At 47.4% G+C, this 19700-nt stretch overlaps 1 protein-coding gene across 3 annotated transcripts in view; it reads right to left on the minus strand.

The window, feature by feature from the left end:
- Positions 1 to 19444, minus strand: part of U2AF1L4 (U2 small nuclear RNA auxiliary factor 1 like 4) — a 56124-nt gene extending 36680 nt beyond the window's left edge. Inside the window, exons 1-4 of one of the 3 annotated variants that reach the window (XM_029577673.1) lie at positions 19304 to 19444; positions 11996 to 12083; positions 11444 to 11510; positions 11110 to 11159 (exon numbers count right to left, since the gene is read on the minus strand). In XM_029577673.1, the coding sequence (XP_029433533.1) occupies positions 11110 to 11159; positions 11444 to 11510; positions 11996 to 12083; positions 19304 to 19347 (249 nt within the window). In that variant the 5' untranslated portion in view covers positions 19348 to 19444. Of the gene's footprint in view, positions 1 to 11109; positions 11166 to 11407; positions 11511 to 11995; positions 12084 to 19303 lie in introns of all 3 variants that reach the window. The other 2 variants (XM_029577672.1, XM_029577671.1) reach the window with 2 other exon arrangements.
- Positions 19445 to 19700: the final 256 nt, after the last annotated feature.

Below are 19700 nucleotides of genomic sequence, written 5' to 3' on the forward strand. Positions count from 1 at the left end.
GGTAGGAAAGGGACATAACCACTTGTCTGGACTGGTCTGTCAGGATAAGAAAATATCAGAATGTCCTGAATAGTCAGGAAAATTCAAGCTTATGCAAAAAACAAACCTTGAGCAAAATATTCTTAAGTAAAAAATGTAAATAAATACATCAATATTGGTTTAAACAGTCTTTTTCAAGACTGTACAAAACATTTGAACCTCCCCACCCACCACCATCTGCTTCCATAATATACAAAAAAAACATTTAGAAAAACTTTTCACCACAATCTCTCTGCTTCTTCTGTATATCCATTACTCATACTTTAATGAATAATCACTTGAAAGGTCTTTATAACTGTACTGTAGTTTTTGCTATTGGCTTTGGGCTACCATAGCATGTTGATCATTTTCACAAGCTCTCTCCAAAAGTATGTCAACCACCTCAAATAGCATCTTACATCAAAGGAACTGAAAGCAGCCTGACACCGCCAAGGTTTCATCACCGTAATGTGCCCACCTCGGGGACTATCAAATCTCTGCTACATGTGCAAAGGCTAAAGAGGTTCAGCTTGGAGAAGAGACAGCTGAGGGGAGATACAGGAAAATTGGTTCTTACCTGCTAATTTTCGTTCCTGTGGTACACTGGATCAGTCCAGACAGCTGGGTTTTGCCTCCCCTCCAGCAGATGGAGACAGAGATGTGTTTGACTGACACTGCCCTTAAGTTGAGGTGCCACCTGCATTCCGTCAGTATTGAACTGTACCCAAGCCAGATGAAAGGAATACAACTCACACTATGTACAAATTTCCCCCCAGAACAAGTAGAGGGAAGAAGAAACTTGGAAATTGAATAAGAACTGTTACGCGCACAACACGCCTGAGCGGGACCAGAACCTGAAGCCAAACACTGAGCGAGTGGACTCTCCAACTCCCCTAAGCCAACCTGGGCGGGAGTCTGGACTGATCCGGTGTACTACAAGAACAAAAATTAGCAGGTAAGAACCAATTTTCCTTCCCCTGTACGTACCCGGATCAGTCCAGACAGCTGGGATGTACCAAAGCTGCCTTACAGAAGGTGGGCTCCCGAGAGTCCTGCTCGCAGCACCGTCACCAAAACTCCCTGCTTCTGGGCCTGGATATCAAGACGGTAGTGCTTGGCTAACGTATGTAAAGACTTCCAAGTAGCCACCCTACAGATTTCCTAAGGTGAAACCTGTTGACACTCAGCCCAAGAGGCCGCATGTGTGAATGAAGCCCAACTGGCACCGGCCGAACTTTTGCGATGGGCGCAGAGCTAATGGCCTCCTTCATCCACCGAGCAATAGAGGCCCTAGATGCCTTTTGCCCCCGCCTGGGGCCGCTCCACAGCATGAACAGATGATCAGACAGACGGAAACCTTCGGTAACCTCTAAGTAACGTAATAGCGCCTGCCTCACATCCAACTTCCCCAAATCCCTGGACTGAGGGGTTGGGGCATCCAAAACCGGGAAGGAAGGGAGCTCCACAGATTGATTCAAATGGAAGGAAGGATGTCACCACCTTAGGCAGAAAAGAAGGAACCATTCTCAAGAACACTCCGAATCCGTAATCCGCAGGAAGGGTTTGCGACAAGACAACGCCTGAAGCTCCGACACCCGCTGGGCTGAGGAAACAATCACCAGAAAGACCACCTTCAAAGTGAGATCCTTTAGTGTAGCACGCTTCAAAAGTTCAAATGGTGTCGCACACATGGCCCTCAGAACCAGGATTCCGAATGGGAGGACGTAAATGCTTTACTCCCCAAAGGAAGCGGACCATGACCGGGTGAGATGCCAAATGAACGCCTCACACAGTCCCTTGAAGATAACCTAGAGCCGCTACCTGAACTCTCAGAGAAGTAAAGGATAAACCTTTCACGAGGCCATCCTGCAAAAAAGCCATCAGCCATGGAGGCATGGGTCGTGTCCACCCCCCGTTCTTCACACCAAGACTCAAACACACCACAAACTCTGACATAAGCTCGAACAATGCCCAATCACCTTCAAAAAAAGAGACTCAAGACCTGGCTTTTCACCCAAGCCTACGCCCGAGTTGCTCTTTACTAACACTCTCCCACCCTGGACAATTCATTATGTCTCCCACTGCTTAATAATCCTAGAAACAATTACAATTTCCTCTTGCCAACGATTGACCACTGGTCACATGATTGATCCTAATCTCTAGAATGTTAGATTTCTGTTATTTAAAATGATGTATTTCATAATGTGTTATGTAATTTAATTATTTCCCAGTTCCCCATTTCCTTGTTCTCTGTAAAACACACGTGTTAAGTCATTTCAATGTTATATGTAAACCGAAGTGATTGGTAACATTGTTACCAGAACCTCGGTATATAAAAATGTTAAATAAATAAATAAATAAATATGCCAGGGAAGTAGAGATTTTCCAGGACTACAAGAGAGTAGTAATTACTGCCTCTGAATAACCTTTATTCCTTAGGTGTTCCCTCTCAAAAGCCAGGCCGCAAGCAGAAGCGATCCGCCCCCTCCAAACAAACGGGCCCTTGGACGAGGAGGTCCGGCCAGATTTGAAACCGTAAGGGACCATCCACCACTAGATTGAACCAGGTCCGCAAACCAAGGACGCCTCGGCCATTCCGGAGCCACGAGAATTACGTCTCCTCAATGCGCCTCTACTCGGCGCAACACTTTGCCGATCAGCGGCCATGGTGGACATACGTATAGCAGAAGATCTGACAGTCAAGGGAGGACCAGAGCGTCCACTCCTTCAGCTCCCGGCTCCAGACGTCGACTGAAAAATTGCGGGGCCTTGGCGTTGCGAAAGGTCGCCATAAGGTCCATGCAGGACTGGCTCCACCTGCTGCATATGAGACGAAAGGCGTGGTCCGAAAGCTCCCACTCTCCGGGATCTAACTGGAGACGACTCAGGAAGTCTGCTTGAACATTGTCAGAGCCCGCAATACGAGAGGCTGCTATCCGCTGCAGATGCAGTTCCGCCCAGCTGAACAAGTCTTGGGCTTCTAGGGCTACCGCTTGGCTCTTGGTGCCCCCTGGCAATTGATGTAAGCCACTGCTGTGGTGTTGTCTGACAGGATCCTCACCAGCTTTCCCACCACCAATGGGAGGAGAGCCTGAAGAGCCAGACGCACGGCACTGGTCTCCAACCAGTTGATGGACCACAAGGACTCCGTTGGCATCCAAAGTCTTTGGACAGAACCTGCCCTGACAAACCGCTCCCCAACCGGAAAGGCTGGCATCCATGATTACCAGCATCCAAGAAGGAACCTCCAGGTCCACTCCGCGGCAAAGCTTGTCCGGGTCGAGCCACCAGGAGAGACTGACCAAGCAGATTCCATGAGAGGAAGCGGAAGCTGAAACTGCTCGGAAAGTGGATCCCAGCAGGATAGTAAGGCTGACTGCAGAGGCCTCATAAGAGCAAATGTCCATGGGACCAACTCCAAGGTGAAAGTCATGGAACCCAGAACTTGCAGATAATCCCAGGCCCTGGGCATGCACATGGCCAACAGCGAGTGAAGTTGGGCCTGCAACTTGTGGATCCGGTCCTCGGTTAGGAACAGCTTGCCCATGGCCCTGTCGAACAGAGCTCCCAGGAAATCCCGAGTTTGGGAGAGAACTAGATGACTCTTGGCCAGATTGACTATCCAACCCAGGGACCACAAGAAGAACAGGACCCGATCCACTGCTTCGCGACAGAGAGACTCTGACTTCGCTTGAATCAGCCAGTCATCCAAGCAAGGGTGCACCAGGACCCCCTTCCTTCCGAAGGGCTGCTGCCACCATCACCATTACCTTGGTAAAGGTCCTGGGCGCCGTCGCCAGACCGAAAGGCAGGGTGCAAAACTGAAAATGCTCCCATAGGATCATAAAGCGGAGGAACGTTTGGTGGTCGGGACGAATCCCTATATGTAGGTAAGCCTTTGTCAGGTCCAGGGATGCAGGGAACTCTCTCTTGTGGACTGCCGCAATCACCGACCGCAAGGTTTCCATGCGAAAGCGCAGCACCCGAAACTTCCTGTTCACCTTCTTCAAGTCAAGGATGGGTCTGAAGGTGCCATCCTTCTTGGGCACTACGAAGTAGATGGAATATCTGCCTCTTTCTTGTTCTGCAGGAGGCATCAGTACTATGGCCCCCAAGCCTTTGAGTTGGTGGACGGTAGCTCGCACTCCCACCTTCTTTTGCTGATAAGAACATGGGGAGCTGAAAAAACAATCCTTGAGAGGCTGAGCAAATTCTAAAGCGTAACCTCGACAGATTACATCCAGAACCCACCGATTAGAGGTAATTTTGGCCCACTCCCCGACAAAGAGAGTCAGCCCGCCCCCGATGAGCAACTCTGAGGAGAGGACCAACCTCGCTTCATGGAGAGGACCAACTTCGCTTCATTGAGAGGACTTTGGACCACCCATGCCTGGGACAGAACCATCTCTGCCGAGCCAGCAGCCGCAAAAGGGCTGACCCCAGGACTGCCGGGCAGAAGAACTGAAGGATCTAGATGCCCGAAATCTACGGTTTCCCCAGAAACGCATCCGAGAGGGAAAGGGGTTCCTCGGTTTCGGTTTCTCCTCGGGCAATTTGTGATTCTCACCCAAGGACTTGATCATCTCCTCCAACTCCTTGCCAAAGAGCAGCTTACCCTTAAAGGGCAAAGAACCCAGCTGTGCCTGGGAAGATATATCTGCTGACCAATTCCTCAACCAGAGGAGCCTGCGAGCTGAAACCACAGAAATCATAGTTCTCGCCGAGGTCCTCAACAGGTCATACAACATATCGGCTATGTAGGCGACCACGGCCTCCAGTCACTCCGCTTGGAGAGCTACCGCAGCCAACAAGAACTTATCCATCTGAAGCTGCTGCGCCCAACAAAGACCTGCTCGCACATAGCGACCCGAACTCCAAGGGCAGAGACCTAAAAAATCTTCTTGAGGTGATCCTCCAGCTTTCTATCCTGAAGATCCTTGGGTGCCGCAGCACCAGTCACAGGAATGGTAGTCTTTTTTGTCACAGCTGACATGGCTGCATCCACCCTAGGAATCCTGAGAAGGTCCAGCGCGTCCTCAGGGAGCGGATACAATTTGTCCATGGCCTTGCTACAATCCAGCATCCAGAGTGTCCCACTCCCGGAAGAGCCCCTAAGGCCCAACATCACTGGATCCACAACACCCAGGGTCTCACTGTCCAGGGGGGCCTCAATGCCCAGTTCCTCTAAAACAGTTCTCACCGGGTTTTTCCGCTGAAGAAAAATTGTCCAACGATGTCGGGGCCCTGGAGAGACGTGGTGGACCTGGAAAAGACCGCACAGGCGAGAGATGACAAGCTGGATGATTTGGAAAACCGCTGCAGGTGCAACAATTTGCATTTGGATTCTCTGAGTCTATCGCTGAATCTGACCTTATCAGAGTCTTGGAAACATGGCTGGTGGCCATTGTTCCGACGGTATGGGCCTAATCGAGCGGGCACACAGAATGGGCCATAAAAATGAGGGATCAGCTGATCAGAGGCCTCATGTAGTGATTGCCCGATTTGTCAACTTTGCGCACAAAGTTCTTATTTGCTTTCTTACCGAAAGCTCAGAGAATTTTTTGAGAATAAAAAAACATTTTGATATTTCAAGACTTCTCTTCAAGGGTTTCCCTCCAGTGCAAACAATTTACCACGGCATGCTCAGAACTGGTGGCGAAGAAGATCCGCTTTGCATTAATGTACCTGTCAAAATTGAGGATACACTACCAAGGCACAAATCGGCTATTTGACTCTGCCAGTGCGGCGACCGATTTTGTTAAGGATCTGGTGGCAAACGAGCAGGGCGATTCCACGTGAACTGAGGGACTTTGAACCTTTCTTTGATTTCCATGAGCCCACTGGACAATGATCTCTTGTTCGTCTTGGAGAACCACACAGAATCAAAGACTGGAGTTTTCTCTTCCTGTATACAGTTTAGGGGGGGTTGTTATTCTAACCTGCACTGGGGGCGAGGTGGTGGCCGAGCACATTGACCACCGACGTGATCCATGTCCCTTAACCAGGGATGTCTTAAGTCTTGATGAGAAAGGGGTAAGAGTCCCCGCGAGCACTTTGGATCCTAATTTTGTACTTCATACAGCTACACACGAATTACAGAACCATCAAATGAAATACAATCTGATTGCTGTTCTTGGGCGTATTTGGGTGGTGACCCGTAAAATGCTTAAGTTACCCATGCAGATTTCCTTGCATTTTCCTTTGTGATGCCCCTCAAAAGATTCTTTATTAATACTTCCCAAGCAGCATGCTTTTAAGGTCTCGCCTAATTGGATGCTCAAGGATTTGCTTGATCCTACTACTGGGATGTTATATTCTTTTGCACTGTGTCAGGAAAAACTGGGCTTCCAACCTCATCATTTTCTGTTATATGGTTATTTGAGCCAGGACTTAATGAAGGGAATGGAAGGTACGATTGATAACTCATGTTACTCTGGTTTATTTAAATGTTTTGGGGCCAAAATGAGTTCATCATCAAGTTTATATAAATTTTACACCCCTGTTAACTCTTATTTGGTACAGTCAAACCTGCTTGTGAAATGGAAACAAGATTGACAGGAGGATGTTGACATAACTATGCTTAAGAATTGTTACCTATCCATACCAAAGATAACGAATAATGTGGGCCTCAGAGAACTACAACGGATTTTTCATAGAATCATTTTTTCTCCAGCTAGGGCCTATAAAATGTGTATAATCACATCAGATAGACGTCTCAAATGTGGTTCCATTCAGGCGTCGCTTATTCACTGTTTATGGGCCTGTGGCACAATCCAGACTTTTTGGGAGACTGTGCACAGCCAACTTTCAGATCTCTTTGGTGTGGAAGTCCTTTGGTCGTGTTCGTTTTGTATTTTGAACAATGATGTAAGGGAGGGAAGTCTGAACCACGATAATGTATGGTTTTTCTCTAAGTCATGTCTAATTGCAAAGAAATGCATTTTATCCCGCTGGATAGAGACCTCTCCACCGACTGCAGAAATGTGGAAAGCCTTAATGATGGATTTATACCAATTGGAATATGGCTCCCTATACCGCCGGTCTTCTCCCAAGAAAAAGCGATTCTTCAAGGAGATTTGGTCTGTCTTTTATGATTCACTGCCGGACTCTGTCCACAAGTTGGCCCCTCTGGTCTCAGACGGAGATCCTGTATTTCACTAGGGATCTCGATTGCCATTCTCTTTAGACACTGCTGATTCGGGAGCTAAAATTACTAGTGTCTAGACAATGTATGTATAGTGCTACTAGGGAGGGGGTGGATTTCAAAATTAAGAGAAAACTGTGTGCTGCTAAATATTGGAAATGTAATCTGGTTGTTTACTGGTACGAATGCAGTATAGGAAAATTAGTTTCTTACCTGATAATTTTCGTTCCTGTAGTACCAAGGATCAGTCCAGACACCTGGGTTGTGACTCCGCACCAGCAGATGGAGACAGAGCAAAACTTGTCGGGCATCCCTACATATAGTAAGGCGCCACCCACAGCTCGTCAGTCTTACGTAATGTCAAAGCACAAAATTGAACTCCAACTAACTAGACTGCCCGAAACCCGGGCCGATTCAACAAACCCCCAGCTGGATCAGAACTTCCAGAACCAGAGGCCCCAACAACATACAAGAAACAAACCGAGTGCCCACCGAGCGGACTCTCCTCTTCAGAACTCCAAACAGACTACACGGGCGGGATCCTGGACTGATCCTTGGTACTACAGGAACGAAAATTATCAGGTAAGAAACTAATTTTCCTTTCCCTGTACGTACCAGGATCAGTCCAGACACCTGGGATGTACCAGAGCTGAATTACCGAGGGTGGGATCCAGAAAGTCCCGCTCGCAGAACTCTCTCTCCGAAAACCCCCTGAATCCAGGCCCTGAACATCCAATCTGTAGTGTCTAGCAAACGTATGCAGTGACTTCCAAGTCGCTGCTCTGCAAATCTCTTGTGGTGACACATGCGAAGACTCCGCCCAAGAGGCGGCTTGTGCTCGCGTCGAGTGAGCCCGAAGACCCGCAGGAACAGACTTCCCTTTCAGTATGTACGCTGAAGCAATGGCTTCCTTGAGCCAGCGCGCAATCGTGGTCCGGGAGCTGCCCCACCACGTTTGGGCCCCGAGCACAAAACAAAGAGATGGTCCGAAACCCGAAAGGAATTCGTAACTTCCAGATAACGGAGCAGGACTCTGCGGACATCAAGTTTCTTCAACAGTCTAGCATCAGGATCAGAACGCTCCCCCTCTGGAAAAGCGGGCAGCTCAACCGTCTGGTTCAAATGAAAAGCTGACACCACCTTCGGGAGGAAGGAGGGAACCGTCCTTAACGAGACCCCCGCCTCAGAGAAGCGCAAGAAAGGCTCCCTGCAAGATAACGCCTGTAATTCGGAAACACGTCTAGCCGACGCGATTGCCACAAGAAACACCGTCTTGAGAGTAAGATCCTTAAGTGTCGCCCGCTTAAGAGGCTCAAAAGGGGACGAACACAGAGCGGAAAGAACACAATTGAGATTCCAAGAAGGACAAGGCTGACGTAAAGATGGCCGCAAATGTTTGGCTCCCCGAAGAAAACGCGCCACATCCGGGTGCTGCGCCAAGGACCTACCGTGCACCTTACCTCTGAGGCAACCAAGCGCTGCCACCTGGACTTTCAGAGTACTGCAAGACAGCCCCTTCGCAAGGCCAGCCTGAAGGAACGCAAGAACATCCGGTACGGAGGGCAGCACAGGATTCACCTCCCGAGCTCTACACCAATCCTCAAACACTGTCCACACCCGAACGTAGGCGAAGGACGTAGAACGCTTTCTAGAACTCAGCAATGTGGCTACTACCGCATCCGAATATCCCTTATTCTTCAAGCGTTTCCTCTCAAAAGCCATGCCGCGAGACAGAAGTGATCCGCGTCCTCCAAACAGACAGGACCTTGCCGTAGAAGCGCCGTTTCCCCGCTGAATCGGAGAGGGGGCTCCCGTGCCAACTGTAGGAGGTCCGCGAACCAAGGACGCCGTGGCCACTCGGGCGCTACCATGACTACCTCTGCGGGATGCATCTCTATGCGCCGAAGAACCTTGCCTATCAGAGGCCAAGGAGGAAACACATACAGCAGAACGTTTGTGGGCCAGGGGAGGACCAGAGCATCCACCCCTTCGGCCCCCCATTCTCTTCTTCGACTGAAGAACCGCGGGGCTTTGGCGTTCTGAGCGGTGGCCATCAGATCCATGTGTGGCGTCCCCCACCGCTCGCAGAGGAGGTGGTAAGCTCCCTCCGACAGCTCCCATTCCCCCGGATCCAAGCGATGTCGGCTGAGAAAATCCGCTTGGACATTGTCTACTCCGGCGATATGGGACGCTGCGATGTCGCTGAGATTCCGTTCCGCCCAGGTCATCAGTTAGCGCGTCTGCTCCGCGACGGCTTGGCTCCTTGTCGCGTTGTCCGACAAGACTTGGACCGCCTTCCCGCGAATCCATGGGAGAAAAGCCTGCAGCGCCAGCAAGACCGCTCTGGTCTCCAAGCAATTGATGGACCACTGCGACTGAGCTTTGGACCACTGTCCTTGCACCGAGTGTCCCATGTGTCCTTGCACCGAGTATCCCATGCACACCGCCCCCCCAGCCGGAAAGACTGGCATCCGTTAAGACTGACGAGCTGTGGGTGGCGCCTTACTATATGTAGGGATGCCCGACAAGTTTTGCTCTGTCTCCATCTGCTGGTGCGGAGTCACAACCCAGGTGTCTGGACTGATCCTGGTACGTACAGGGAATCCACAATAAAAAAACAGTTTGGAAGGAAAAAAAAAAAAAAAAAAGATTTGGACAAATTCCTGGAGGAAAAGTCCACAAACAACAGGAAGTTGCAGTATCGATCTTTTGGGATCCTGCCAGGTTCTTATGGCCTGGATTGGCCACTGTTGGAAACAGGATCCTGGGCTTGATCAACTGTGGTCTGACTCATTATGACAATTTTATGTTCATACATGGTGACAAAAAGCAAAACTTCCTGTAAAATGAAAATGTAGCATCTCGACCCCTTTACCTGCATGTCCATTTTAGAGGAACATTTGCTTGGTTTATCACCCTGTATATCTTTTGCCCTGTTGTCCACATTAGCAGAGATCTGATGGTACGCTGAAGGAGGCACATTACGATGTCAAAACACTGGCAGCATTGAACTGCTTTGAGTTCTTTGGATGCGGTTGGGGACGGTCAACGAACGTATGCAGAAATCCAGGGAAGACCATCAACATGCTATAGTTTACCAATCTCCTTTCAGAAGTCCTGTTATAGCACACTAATAAATTCTTATTTTTGCAAGACAAGTATGTATTTCTGCATTTCTCATCCCGACAAAGCTCTGACTAGGGTACAGGCACTTTCATCTTAAAATGCACCTTTCAGACGGGTGCTGATGAAAAGCAGCAGGTGTGATGCAGGGTGCTACGTGCGAGTGTGTTTAGTAGAGAGTCTACTGCCATATTCTGCTACGTCACAAAAACATGTATGGGGTGATGGCAGCTCTGCTTCCTGGAAGGGTGGCACATTCAGCACAGATATTTAAAGGACTATACGTGCCAGATTGGAGAAGGTAAGCTCATCACACAAGGGGAGAGATTATTCTAATTGAGAGGATGTGAACAGGCAGGATAGGGGAAATATGACAGAGACACGTGAATACCTCCAGGATTCCCATGCAAAGGAGGCTCATGGAAGGAGGTAGACTCTGGAGTAATCTAAGGAAATATTTCTTTACTGAGAGGATGCATGGAACAGCCTCGCAAAGAAAGCAACAGTATCTGAATTCTAAAAAGCACGAGATAAACATAGGGGGATCTCTGAGGGAGCAGTAGGGATTGTAAAGCTGAATTAGATGGCGTTTTGCTTGGATGAACTAAATGGCCTGTATGTTTTTTTTCTGCCATCACATTAAGGTCAGCTAAATGCCTCAACCTTTCCATATTTATCATCTGAAAGTTAAACATCGGCCAAGTTTAATTCTTCCCATATGCTCTATAACAGTATTTAAATATTGCAAACCACTGTCTGTAACACTAGGAGGAGACCAAACCCCACTGCACAACAGCAATTATTTGAAAGGATTTCCCCCTCACCTCAAAGAAGTTGTCATAATGTTCTTGCACCTCCACATCGCTAACATGGCCTAGGACAGAGGGAGACAGAGATAAGGCTTCAACCCACTGCAGAGAATCTCTGTCCTTCCACTACAGAGATAAGACACATCAGCATTACACAGAATCAGTTCTCACAACAAGACAATCACGTTTCACAAATCGTGAAAACTGCAACGTTAAAAAAAAGGGTCAGGAGGCATTACTGCTTCTAGCCAAATATCTAAACAGCAGCAGTTTAAGGCTTTCACTATTGAATTCTCTAAGCATCAGCACAAACCTCTGCCTTGTAATGTAGGATCCCTCAGGTACTCACTGTGGGAGCCATCGGCGGTCTGGGCTGTGTTCTGGGGGTTCTGGTACAGGTTCAACAGTACAATCGTCTAAAAGAGAGGGATACCCGATGAGGACAAGAAGCCAGAAAGGAGGAACAGAGCCAAAACACACAAATTATTTCCCAGAGGAGAGGCAGGACTGCCAGGGAAATCAAGCCCAGCCCCTTCCTATAAATCCTGGACGTCTGCATGGAAATAATGGCTTTTGTATTAGTGCATATTTGCGGCAGTGGTAAATACAGAACAAAACAAAAAAAACAATAGGTCTGAGTTAGAAACAGACTTTCCTGAAGAAAACTGACAGCCCCACTTAAAACCCCGGCCTAAAACACACAGAAGCTGGCAGGCACTGGCAAAGCATGGATGAGGTACAGAAATGTACAAAAGCGCCTGCAGCCTCTCTCCTAGGCAGGCATAAGCTGGCAGGGCACTGAGGGAATAAGATGAACTTCCCTCTCATCCAGCAGAAGTAGTTCCTCATCCATAGGAGCTGAGGGCTCGGGGCACGGTGTCTAATGAACGCTGCACCGTACCTGGCTAAAGGTTGGTTTATTGTGAAGCCGAGAGCATCTGTCTCCATGACGACAAGCACCGATCTTAAAGTAAAATGAGCAGTTAACTCTGAAAGGTAAAAAACAGCGGGCAAAGTCAAAGCACAAAGCAATCCATTTTGACACTGTCCTAGCAATCTCCATCTGAAACCCAAAGTGACCTAGCAGCGGCTGCAGCAGCAGCAGCAGCAGGCCAAGACCGTTCTGGTTTCTTTATGGGCTGCTGCTGCCCACTGCACTTTGGATTATCCTGGGCAGTGACTCGACACAGAACCTGGCATTCTTTACCTGCAGTTGAGATTATTGCTCCCTGCATGCACTTTTCCACATTGAATTTCATCTGCCCAGTCTCTTAGTCTGGCAGGATCAGTTGCTCACAGTCCGCTGCTGCTTTAACAATTCTGAATAATGTTCTGTCTCCAAATGTATCTCCTCATTCCCTTTTCCAGATCATTTCTGAATGTGTTAAAAGAGCATAAGTCCCAGTGCCATTCCCTGTCACGCTCCAGTAATGTCTTTTCTCCAGTTGGAAAACTGACCATTTAGTCCTAACCTCCTGTCACCACCTCCTATCCCATGATTTCTTTTTAACTTCCTGAGGGGTCTGTCGTGGGGACTTTGTCAAATGCCTTTGGAAAATCCAAATACACTATATCCACCATCTCACATTTATGTACATGTTTATTTATACTTTCAAAACAATCTAAAACACTTCCCTTTGCTAGATCTATGTTCACTCGTCCCTATTGAGCCATGTTTATTTGTCTGTGTGGTTTTGTTTTCAAGCATAGCTTCTACAATTTTGAGTGGAGGTGAAGTGTCTTGTCCAAGGTAACAAGGAGTATCAACGGGTTTCAATTCAGTAAAGTCCGCGGGCGAGCGATACAGTATTTAAATGAGGCCCGGTGGTAGAAACGGGCAAAAGGAGGCGCTAGGGACACTAGCGCCTCCCTAGCGCCTCCTTTTGGACCGGAGCAGCGGCTGTCAGCGGGTTTGACAGCCGACACTCAATTTTGCCGGCGTCGGTTCTCGAGCCTGCTGACAGCCATGGACTCGGAAACTGGACACCGGCAAAATTGAGCGTCTGGTTTTCGACCCGACAGCCGCCGGCCGACTTCTAATTTTTTTAATTTAATTTTTTTTTTTTTACCTTTTTATACCCTTCGGTACCTCCGCCTTAATATCGCCATGATATTAAGTCAAAGGGTGCACAGAAAAGCAGTTTTTACTGCTTTTCTGTGCACTTTCCCGGTGCCCGAAGAAATTAGCGCCCACCTTTGGGTCGGTGCTAATTTCTGAAAGTAAAATGTGCGGCTTGGCTGCACATTTTACTTTCTGAATCGCGCGTGAATACCTAATAGGGCCTGCAACATGCATTTGCATGTTGCAGGCCCTATTAGGTGCCGCGGGTTGGACGCGCGTTTTCCTCCCCTTACTGAATAAGGGGTAAGGGAAAATGCGCGTCCAATGGCAGGTTAACAGTGCGCTCCAACGGAGCGCACTGTACTGTATCGGCCTGCTAGTTAGGAATGATCCAAAAGGAATGAGGACAAAACAGAAAATATCATATTCAGTAGGGTGCGCATTTCTGGTCTCCCCCATCTCAAAAAAAGACAAAGCAAAATTAGAAAACATGCAGAGGGCAACAAAAATGATAAACAAGCTGGAACGGCTTCCTTATGAGAGGTTACCCAGGTTAGCACTCTTCAGCTTGGAAGAGAGACGGCTGAGAAACAGCATGATAGAAGTGCAGTGGAATAGGTAAATCCATAATACAATGGACACGCCATGAAATTAACCACAGAAAGCACTTTTTTCTCTGCACCCCATCAAGCTGTGGAATCTGCTGTCAGAGGACCTGGTATAGGAGGTCTGAAAGAGGTTTGGACAAGTTCCTGGAGAAAAAGTCCATTACACATTATTAGCCAGGTGGGGAACTAAAGAAAGCTATTGGTATCGCTGGACGTAAAGGAAAACTGGTTCTTACCTGCTAATGTTTGTTCCTGGAATACCACAGATCAGTTCATATGCCCGAGGTTTGCCTTTCTACCAGCAGGAGACAGAGAAGAAAAGCTTTACTGACACTGCGGTGTGCCACCCGCAGTCCCTCAGCAGGACCTGTAGCCAAGCCAAGATGAGATGAACCATAATGAGAATAAACTTGAAACCCTCAGAAGCAAAGAGGTGAGGTCCCTTTACCTAGGAGCTCTGTTGCAACCAAAACAGAAATTTAAAAATTGAACACACACAGAAAAAAAAACAAGAGCGAGCTTTGGAAAACACAGGTGGGTCTCTGGACTGATTTGTGGTTATTCCAGGAATGAAAATTAGCAGGTAAGAACCAATTTTCCTTTCCTGTTCATACCCACGATCAGTCCTGATGCCTGAGATGGCCACAAGCTCCCCTAAACTAGGTGGGAATGAGATAACCCCACTCGCAGTACACTCTCACAAAATCTGCACAGTCTGGAGCCCGGACATCCAGCCGATAATGGAGAAATTACTTGCCTGATAATTTTGTTTTCCTTAGTGTAGACAGATGGCCTTAGGACCAATGGGTTTATGCTCCCCTGCCAGCAGATGGAGACAGAGTCAGGTTTCAAAGCTGATGTCATCCTACATAAACCCCTGCAGTGACCTCAGCCCCTCAGTATACTCTTCAAAAGTCACTGTGGACATACTATTGAAAAAACTTGATTAAAAACGGATAACCGTAACTGTACTCAACCAAATAATGAACCCCAGTAAGAATATAGATGCCCTGATCTAGGGACTGGATGACAGATTACCCGTAATCTCTTGGAATTGATATCCATTCCGCGGGCAAATCCTTGGTACTGTTCTTGGGCAGCTGTGGGCGAGATGCTGAGTCCATCCGTCTACACTAAGGAAAGCAAAATTATCGGGTCAGTAATTTCTCCATTTCCTAGCCTATAGCCAGATGGACTCAGAACCAATGGGATGTACAAAAGCTACTCCCAATCGGGGCGGGAGGGGCTGCCTGTGGTCCAGTTAACACCGCCCTTGCAAAGGCTGCGTCCTCTCGGGCCTGGAGGTCCAGGCAATAGAACCTGGAGAAGGTGCACAAGGAGGACCACATCGCACTCGGCAGATATCGACAGGAGTCAGCAGTTTAGCTTCCGCCCATGAGATCACCTAAGCACGAGTGGAATGAGCTTTAACCTGAAGGGGTAATGGCTTTCCTGCCTCCAACATAGGCCCCCGTGACCACCTCCTTAATCCAGCGAGCTATGGTAGCCCGCGAGGCTGGTTTGCCCTGCTTCCTTCCACCATGACGAACAAACAGGCAGTCCGTCTTTCAGACCAGTTCTGAAACTTCCAGATACCGCACCAAAAGTCTACTGCCATTCAAATGGGGGAGGAGGCGGTATTCTTCTGCATTCTTGTGCTTATCTAGGGCTTGCAACGAAATGGACTGATTCAAATGAAACTCCGAGACTCCCTTGGGCAAGAAATGCTCCTGGAGTCATCCAGATGAACGATTCCCAACACGACAATGCCTGTAATTCAGAGATGCGACGTGCCGAGCATATAGCCACCATGAACACCGTTTTCAGGATTAATAAACGCAAGGAAAGACTGCAGCGGCCGAAAGGAGGGCCCTGCTAAAAACCCCAATACTAGATTTTTTTCATTTAAAGTTGATGGTTTGTTTTTGGTTTTTTTTTTTGCATTAACCTTGTATAAAAAGTTTATTTTTAACACCATGTTACCAAAAGTTTTTTATATATTCCTCGTTCTATGTAATGCTCACAAGCATTTTATTTTGCTCTATGTTCTTCGTTCTATGTAATGCTCTTAGGCAAGTTCTAATGTTTCACTGTAAACCGGTTTGATTTGCAAGATTTGCAAGAAGATCGGTATATAAAAAAACAAAAATAAATAATAAATAAATAGATTAAGATTCCACAAGAGAACCGGCCACTGGAGGGATGGCGGAGGTGCTTCACTCCTTTCAGAAAAAAGGCCATGTCCAGATGAGGTTCCATTCACCTCACCCCTGAAATAGGAGAGCGCTACTTCCTGTAGCTTCAAGGAGATAAGGGTCAAACATACCAGCTTCAAGGAGATAAGGGTCAAAAATACTAGAAATAGAGGGATTTTGACCGTCCAAGGGGAAACACTGCGTTCCTCGCACCGGGCCTCAAATACTTTCCACACCCACACATTCGCAAGGGACGTAGGGAACTTCCGCGCATGGAATAAGGTGGCAATTACTGCCACCGAATATCCTCGCCCCTCTCAAGGGCCAGACCCGTGACACAAATGAGTCAGATCTTCGTGAAGGACCAGTCCCTCCTGTAGCAGGTCCCTGTGCGGTGGGAGGCACAGGAGGGTCTCCACTAGGAGTCTCCGCATGTCCGCATACCATGGACGCTTGGGGCAATCTGGAGCTACTGGTAGGACTAATCCCCTGTGGAGCTCGATTCTGTGAATGAAACTGCCCAGCAGGGGCCAAGGAGGAAAGGTGTATAGCAACTCTCCTTCCAGCTAGGTCTAAATGAGAGCGTCAATCACCAGAGACCATTGATCTCTTCTGTGACTGAAGAATCGGAGATTCTTTGCCTTGTGAGAGATGCGGCTGGCAGATCGAAGGACAGGAGACCTCAGCGATCTACTATCAGTTGAAAGGCTTTGGCCAAAAATGCCCACTCTCTTGGATCCAGTCTCTCCCTGCTTATAAAGTCTGCTCTGACGTTGTCTTTTCCTGCGATGTGGGAGGCTGAGATTATCTGTAGATGTTTTTCCGCCCATTCCATAATGAGATCTATCTCCTGTGACACTTGCCAGCTCTTGGTTCTACCCTGGTGATTGATGTAGGCTACCGTCAACATAAGAAATTCCCATACAGGATCAGACCATGGGTCCATCAAGCCCAGCATCCTGTTTCCAACAGTGGCCAAACTAGGCTACAAGTACCTGGCAAGCACCCAAACACTAAGAAGATACCCTGCTACTGATACCAGGAGTAGTAGAGGCTATTCCCTAAGTCAACGATTAATAGCAGTTAATGGACTTCTCCTCCAAGAACTTATCCAAACCTTTTTAAACCCAGCAACACAAACTGCATTACCCATATCCTCTGGCAAGAAATTCCAGAGCTTAATTGTGCGTTGAGTGAAAAAAATGTTCTCCGATTAGTTTTAAAAGTGATACATGCTAACTTCATGGAGTGCCCCCTAGTCCTTCTATTATCCGAAAGTGTAAATAACCGATTCATATCTACCCGTTCTAGACCTCTCAAGATTTTAAAGACTTCAATCATATTCCCCCTCAGCCATCTCTTCTCCAAGCTGAAAAGCCCTAACCTCTTCAGCCTTTCCTCATAGGGGAGCTGTTCCATCCCCTTTATCATTTTGGTTGCCCTTTTCTGTACTTTCTCCATCGCAATTATATCTTTTTTGAGATGCGGTGACCAGAATTGTACACAGTATTCAAGGTGCGGTCTCACCATGGAGCGATACAGAGGCATTATGGCATTTTCCATTTTATTAACCATTCCCTTCCTAATAATTCCTAACATTCTGTTTGCTTTTTTGACTGCCGCAGCACACTGAACTGGCGATTTCAATGTATTATCCATCTGCTGGAGACAGAGAAATACTGAGGGTGGCACACTAGGTTAAGTAGCAGTGTTTGTAAAGCTTTTCTTCTCTGTCTCTATCTGCTGGTAGGGAGGCAAAACCCAGGCCTTTGGACTGATCTAAGGTATAAACAGGAACAAGAAATAGATCTTGTTTTCAGGAACTGTCAGGTTCTTGCAACCAGACTGGACACTTTTGGAGACAGGATGCTGAGCTTGATAGACTTTAGTCTGATCCAGCATAGTATCACTTATGTTCAGGTACAAACAGATTCTAAGCCCATGGGGAGACACAGAAATACCTACTATACCTAAACATAATTCAAATCAAGATACTAATGAAATGAAAAGTAAAAAAATAAAAATGTACCACTGAGCATGTGAATTAGTACTGTCCCTGCACCATCTGGTTTCACACATGCAGGAACTACATTTCTACAGCTCTATGCCACCTTTTGGAAGGAACCTATATACTTGTGTGTTCTCCAGTCTTAAAATCTCTCTAATTTATGTATTTCTTAACTTCTTTTTTTTTTCTCTTTCCCAGCAGGTCTTTTCTCTTATATATTACGAGGTTGATGCAATAAAATGCACCCAGCCTAATGAGCGGTTGGATGCACGTCCATAACCCCCGATGCAATATTGTGATCAGTGCATTCAAAAAGTGCATCCAAAGGTGTAGCTAATAGCGCTCATCACATGTAAATGCCATGTAGGTGAGGCTATTTGATATTACCTCGCAATGCAAAAAATCCCTGCACATCCGAGGTGCACCTTTTAACATGTAAAATTTTACGCCTGCCCTGGAGCAGGCGTAAAGTCTTCCCGCATGTCAAAGGCTCAACTTAAAAACAAAAAAAAAAAATGTCCTATGTTTCTCCTACTGAATATCGTCATGATACCAAATAGAAGGAACCACAGAAAGCAGTGCCATGCAAAATAAAGGTCGACACACTCCAGGCCAAAATATATTGGGCGTGCGAATTGTTCCAGTAAAATAGTTGCCATGGAAAAAAACAGATGCTGGTAACTTTAGCATATGTTTTTCTAACCCGTGTACAGCCATGTCTCCTGGGCACCCAATGCCATGGTCACACAATTAGTGCATCCTTTTTAGCATTGCAGCTCATTTGCTCAGGAGACTGTGTGCGCATTAAAAAAAAAAAAAAAAGCACCTACGTAGTTTGGACACACGTTTTTAGTGTTGGCCTATATATTTTCTGCCTTTCGTTCCCTCCCTCATATTTCTTGCCATATAATCTCACTGATTGACATGTATTTTTCCCTTTTGCTCTCCATCCGCTATTTCCTAGTTAATCTCGTGTCCCTCCCTCGGTTGCACACCTCTTCTCTCTGTGTTTCTGTCGGATCTCCTGACCGTTACAGCCTTCTCTATTATATTCTCTAGAAGGCTCATTCTCTTTTCCGCTAAATTCATTGGAAATATGGCTTTTATATACATATAAATACATTTTTTCCTTAGGGTCTATAATTGATTGCGTGTATATAGCTTTACATACACATATTCACGTATATATTACAGGAGTACAAACATCCAGAAAACGATGCCGGAAGTACTGAAAGACAGAGAGATACATGTAAGGAGTACAAGGGAGGCTTACACGCCCCCACTCTGTGCACGGAGATAGACAGATTTCTTTTGGGAGAGGAAAGCCCGCACTCACTTGTCTTTCTCGGTGCCGAAAATCGAGGCCAAGTACTCCGCCATCTTCCGTCTCTCGCAACAGCAACACCACCACCAGGCTCACGCTTCCGACGCCTGCGCGTCACTACCGGCGCGGTTTCCAAGTACGTCACTTCCGCCCATGCCGGAAGAAGCGCAGCGCTCCCTGGGGGATGTAGTTCTCTTCCTATCACCATGGGCGCTCCATGCGCTGTTTCAGCGGGCTACAACCCAAGGAAACTAGGGTTCAAATCCCCATGTCGCTCCTTGTCACCTTGAGCAAGTCACTTTACCCTCAAAATTAGATTCGGGATAGGGAAATACCTAGGTTCATGCGCTGTTCCAGTACTGCGAGCTCTTTGCTCTAGAAACACTGGCTTTTCGCGTTGAGGGCTCAA

The sequence above is a fragment of the Rhinatrema bivittatum genome, chromosome 14 (genome assembly GCF_901001135.1).
Source record: "Rhinatrema bivittatum chromosome 14, aRhiBiv1.1, whole genome shotgun sequence".
Classification (NCBI taxonomy): Eukaryota; Metazoa; Chordata; class Amphibia; order Gymnophiona; family Rhinatrematidae; genus Rhinatrema; species Rhinatrema bivittatum.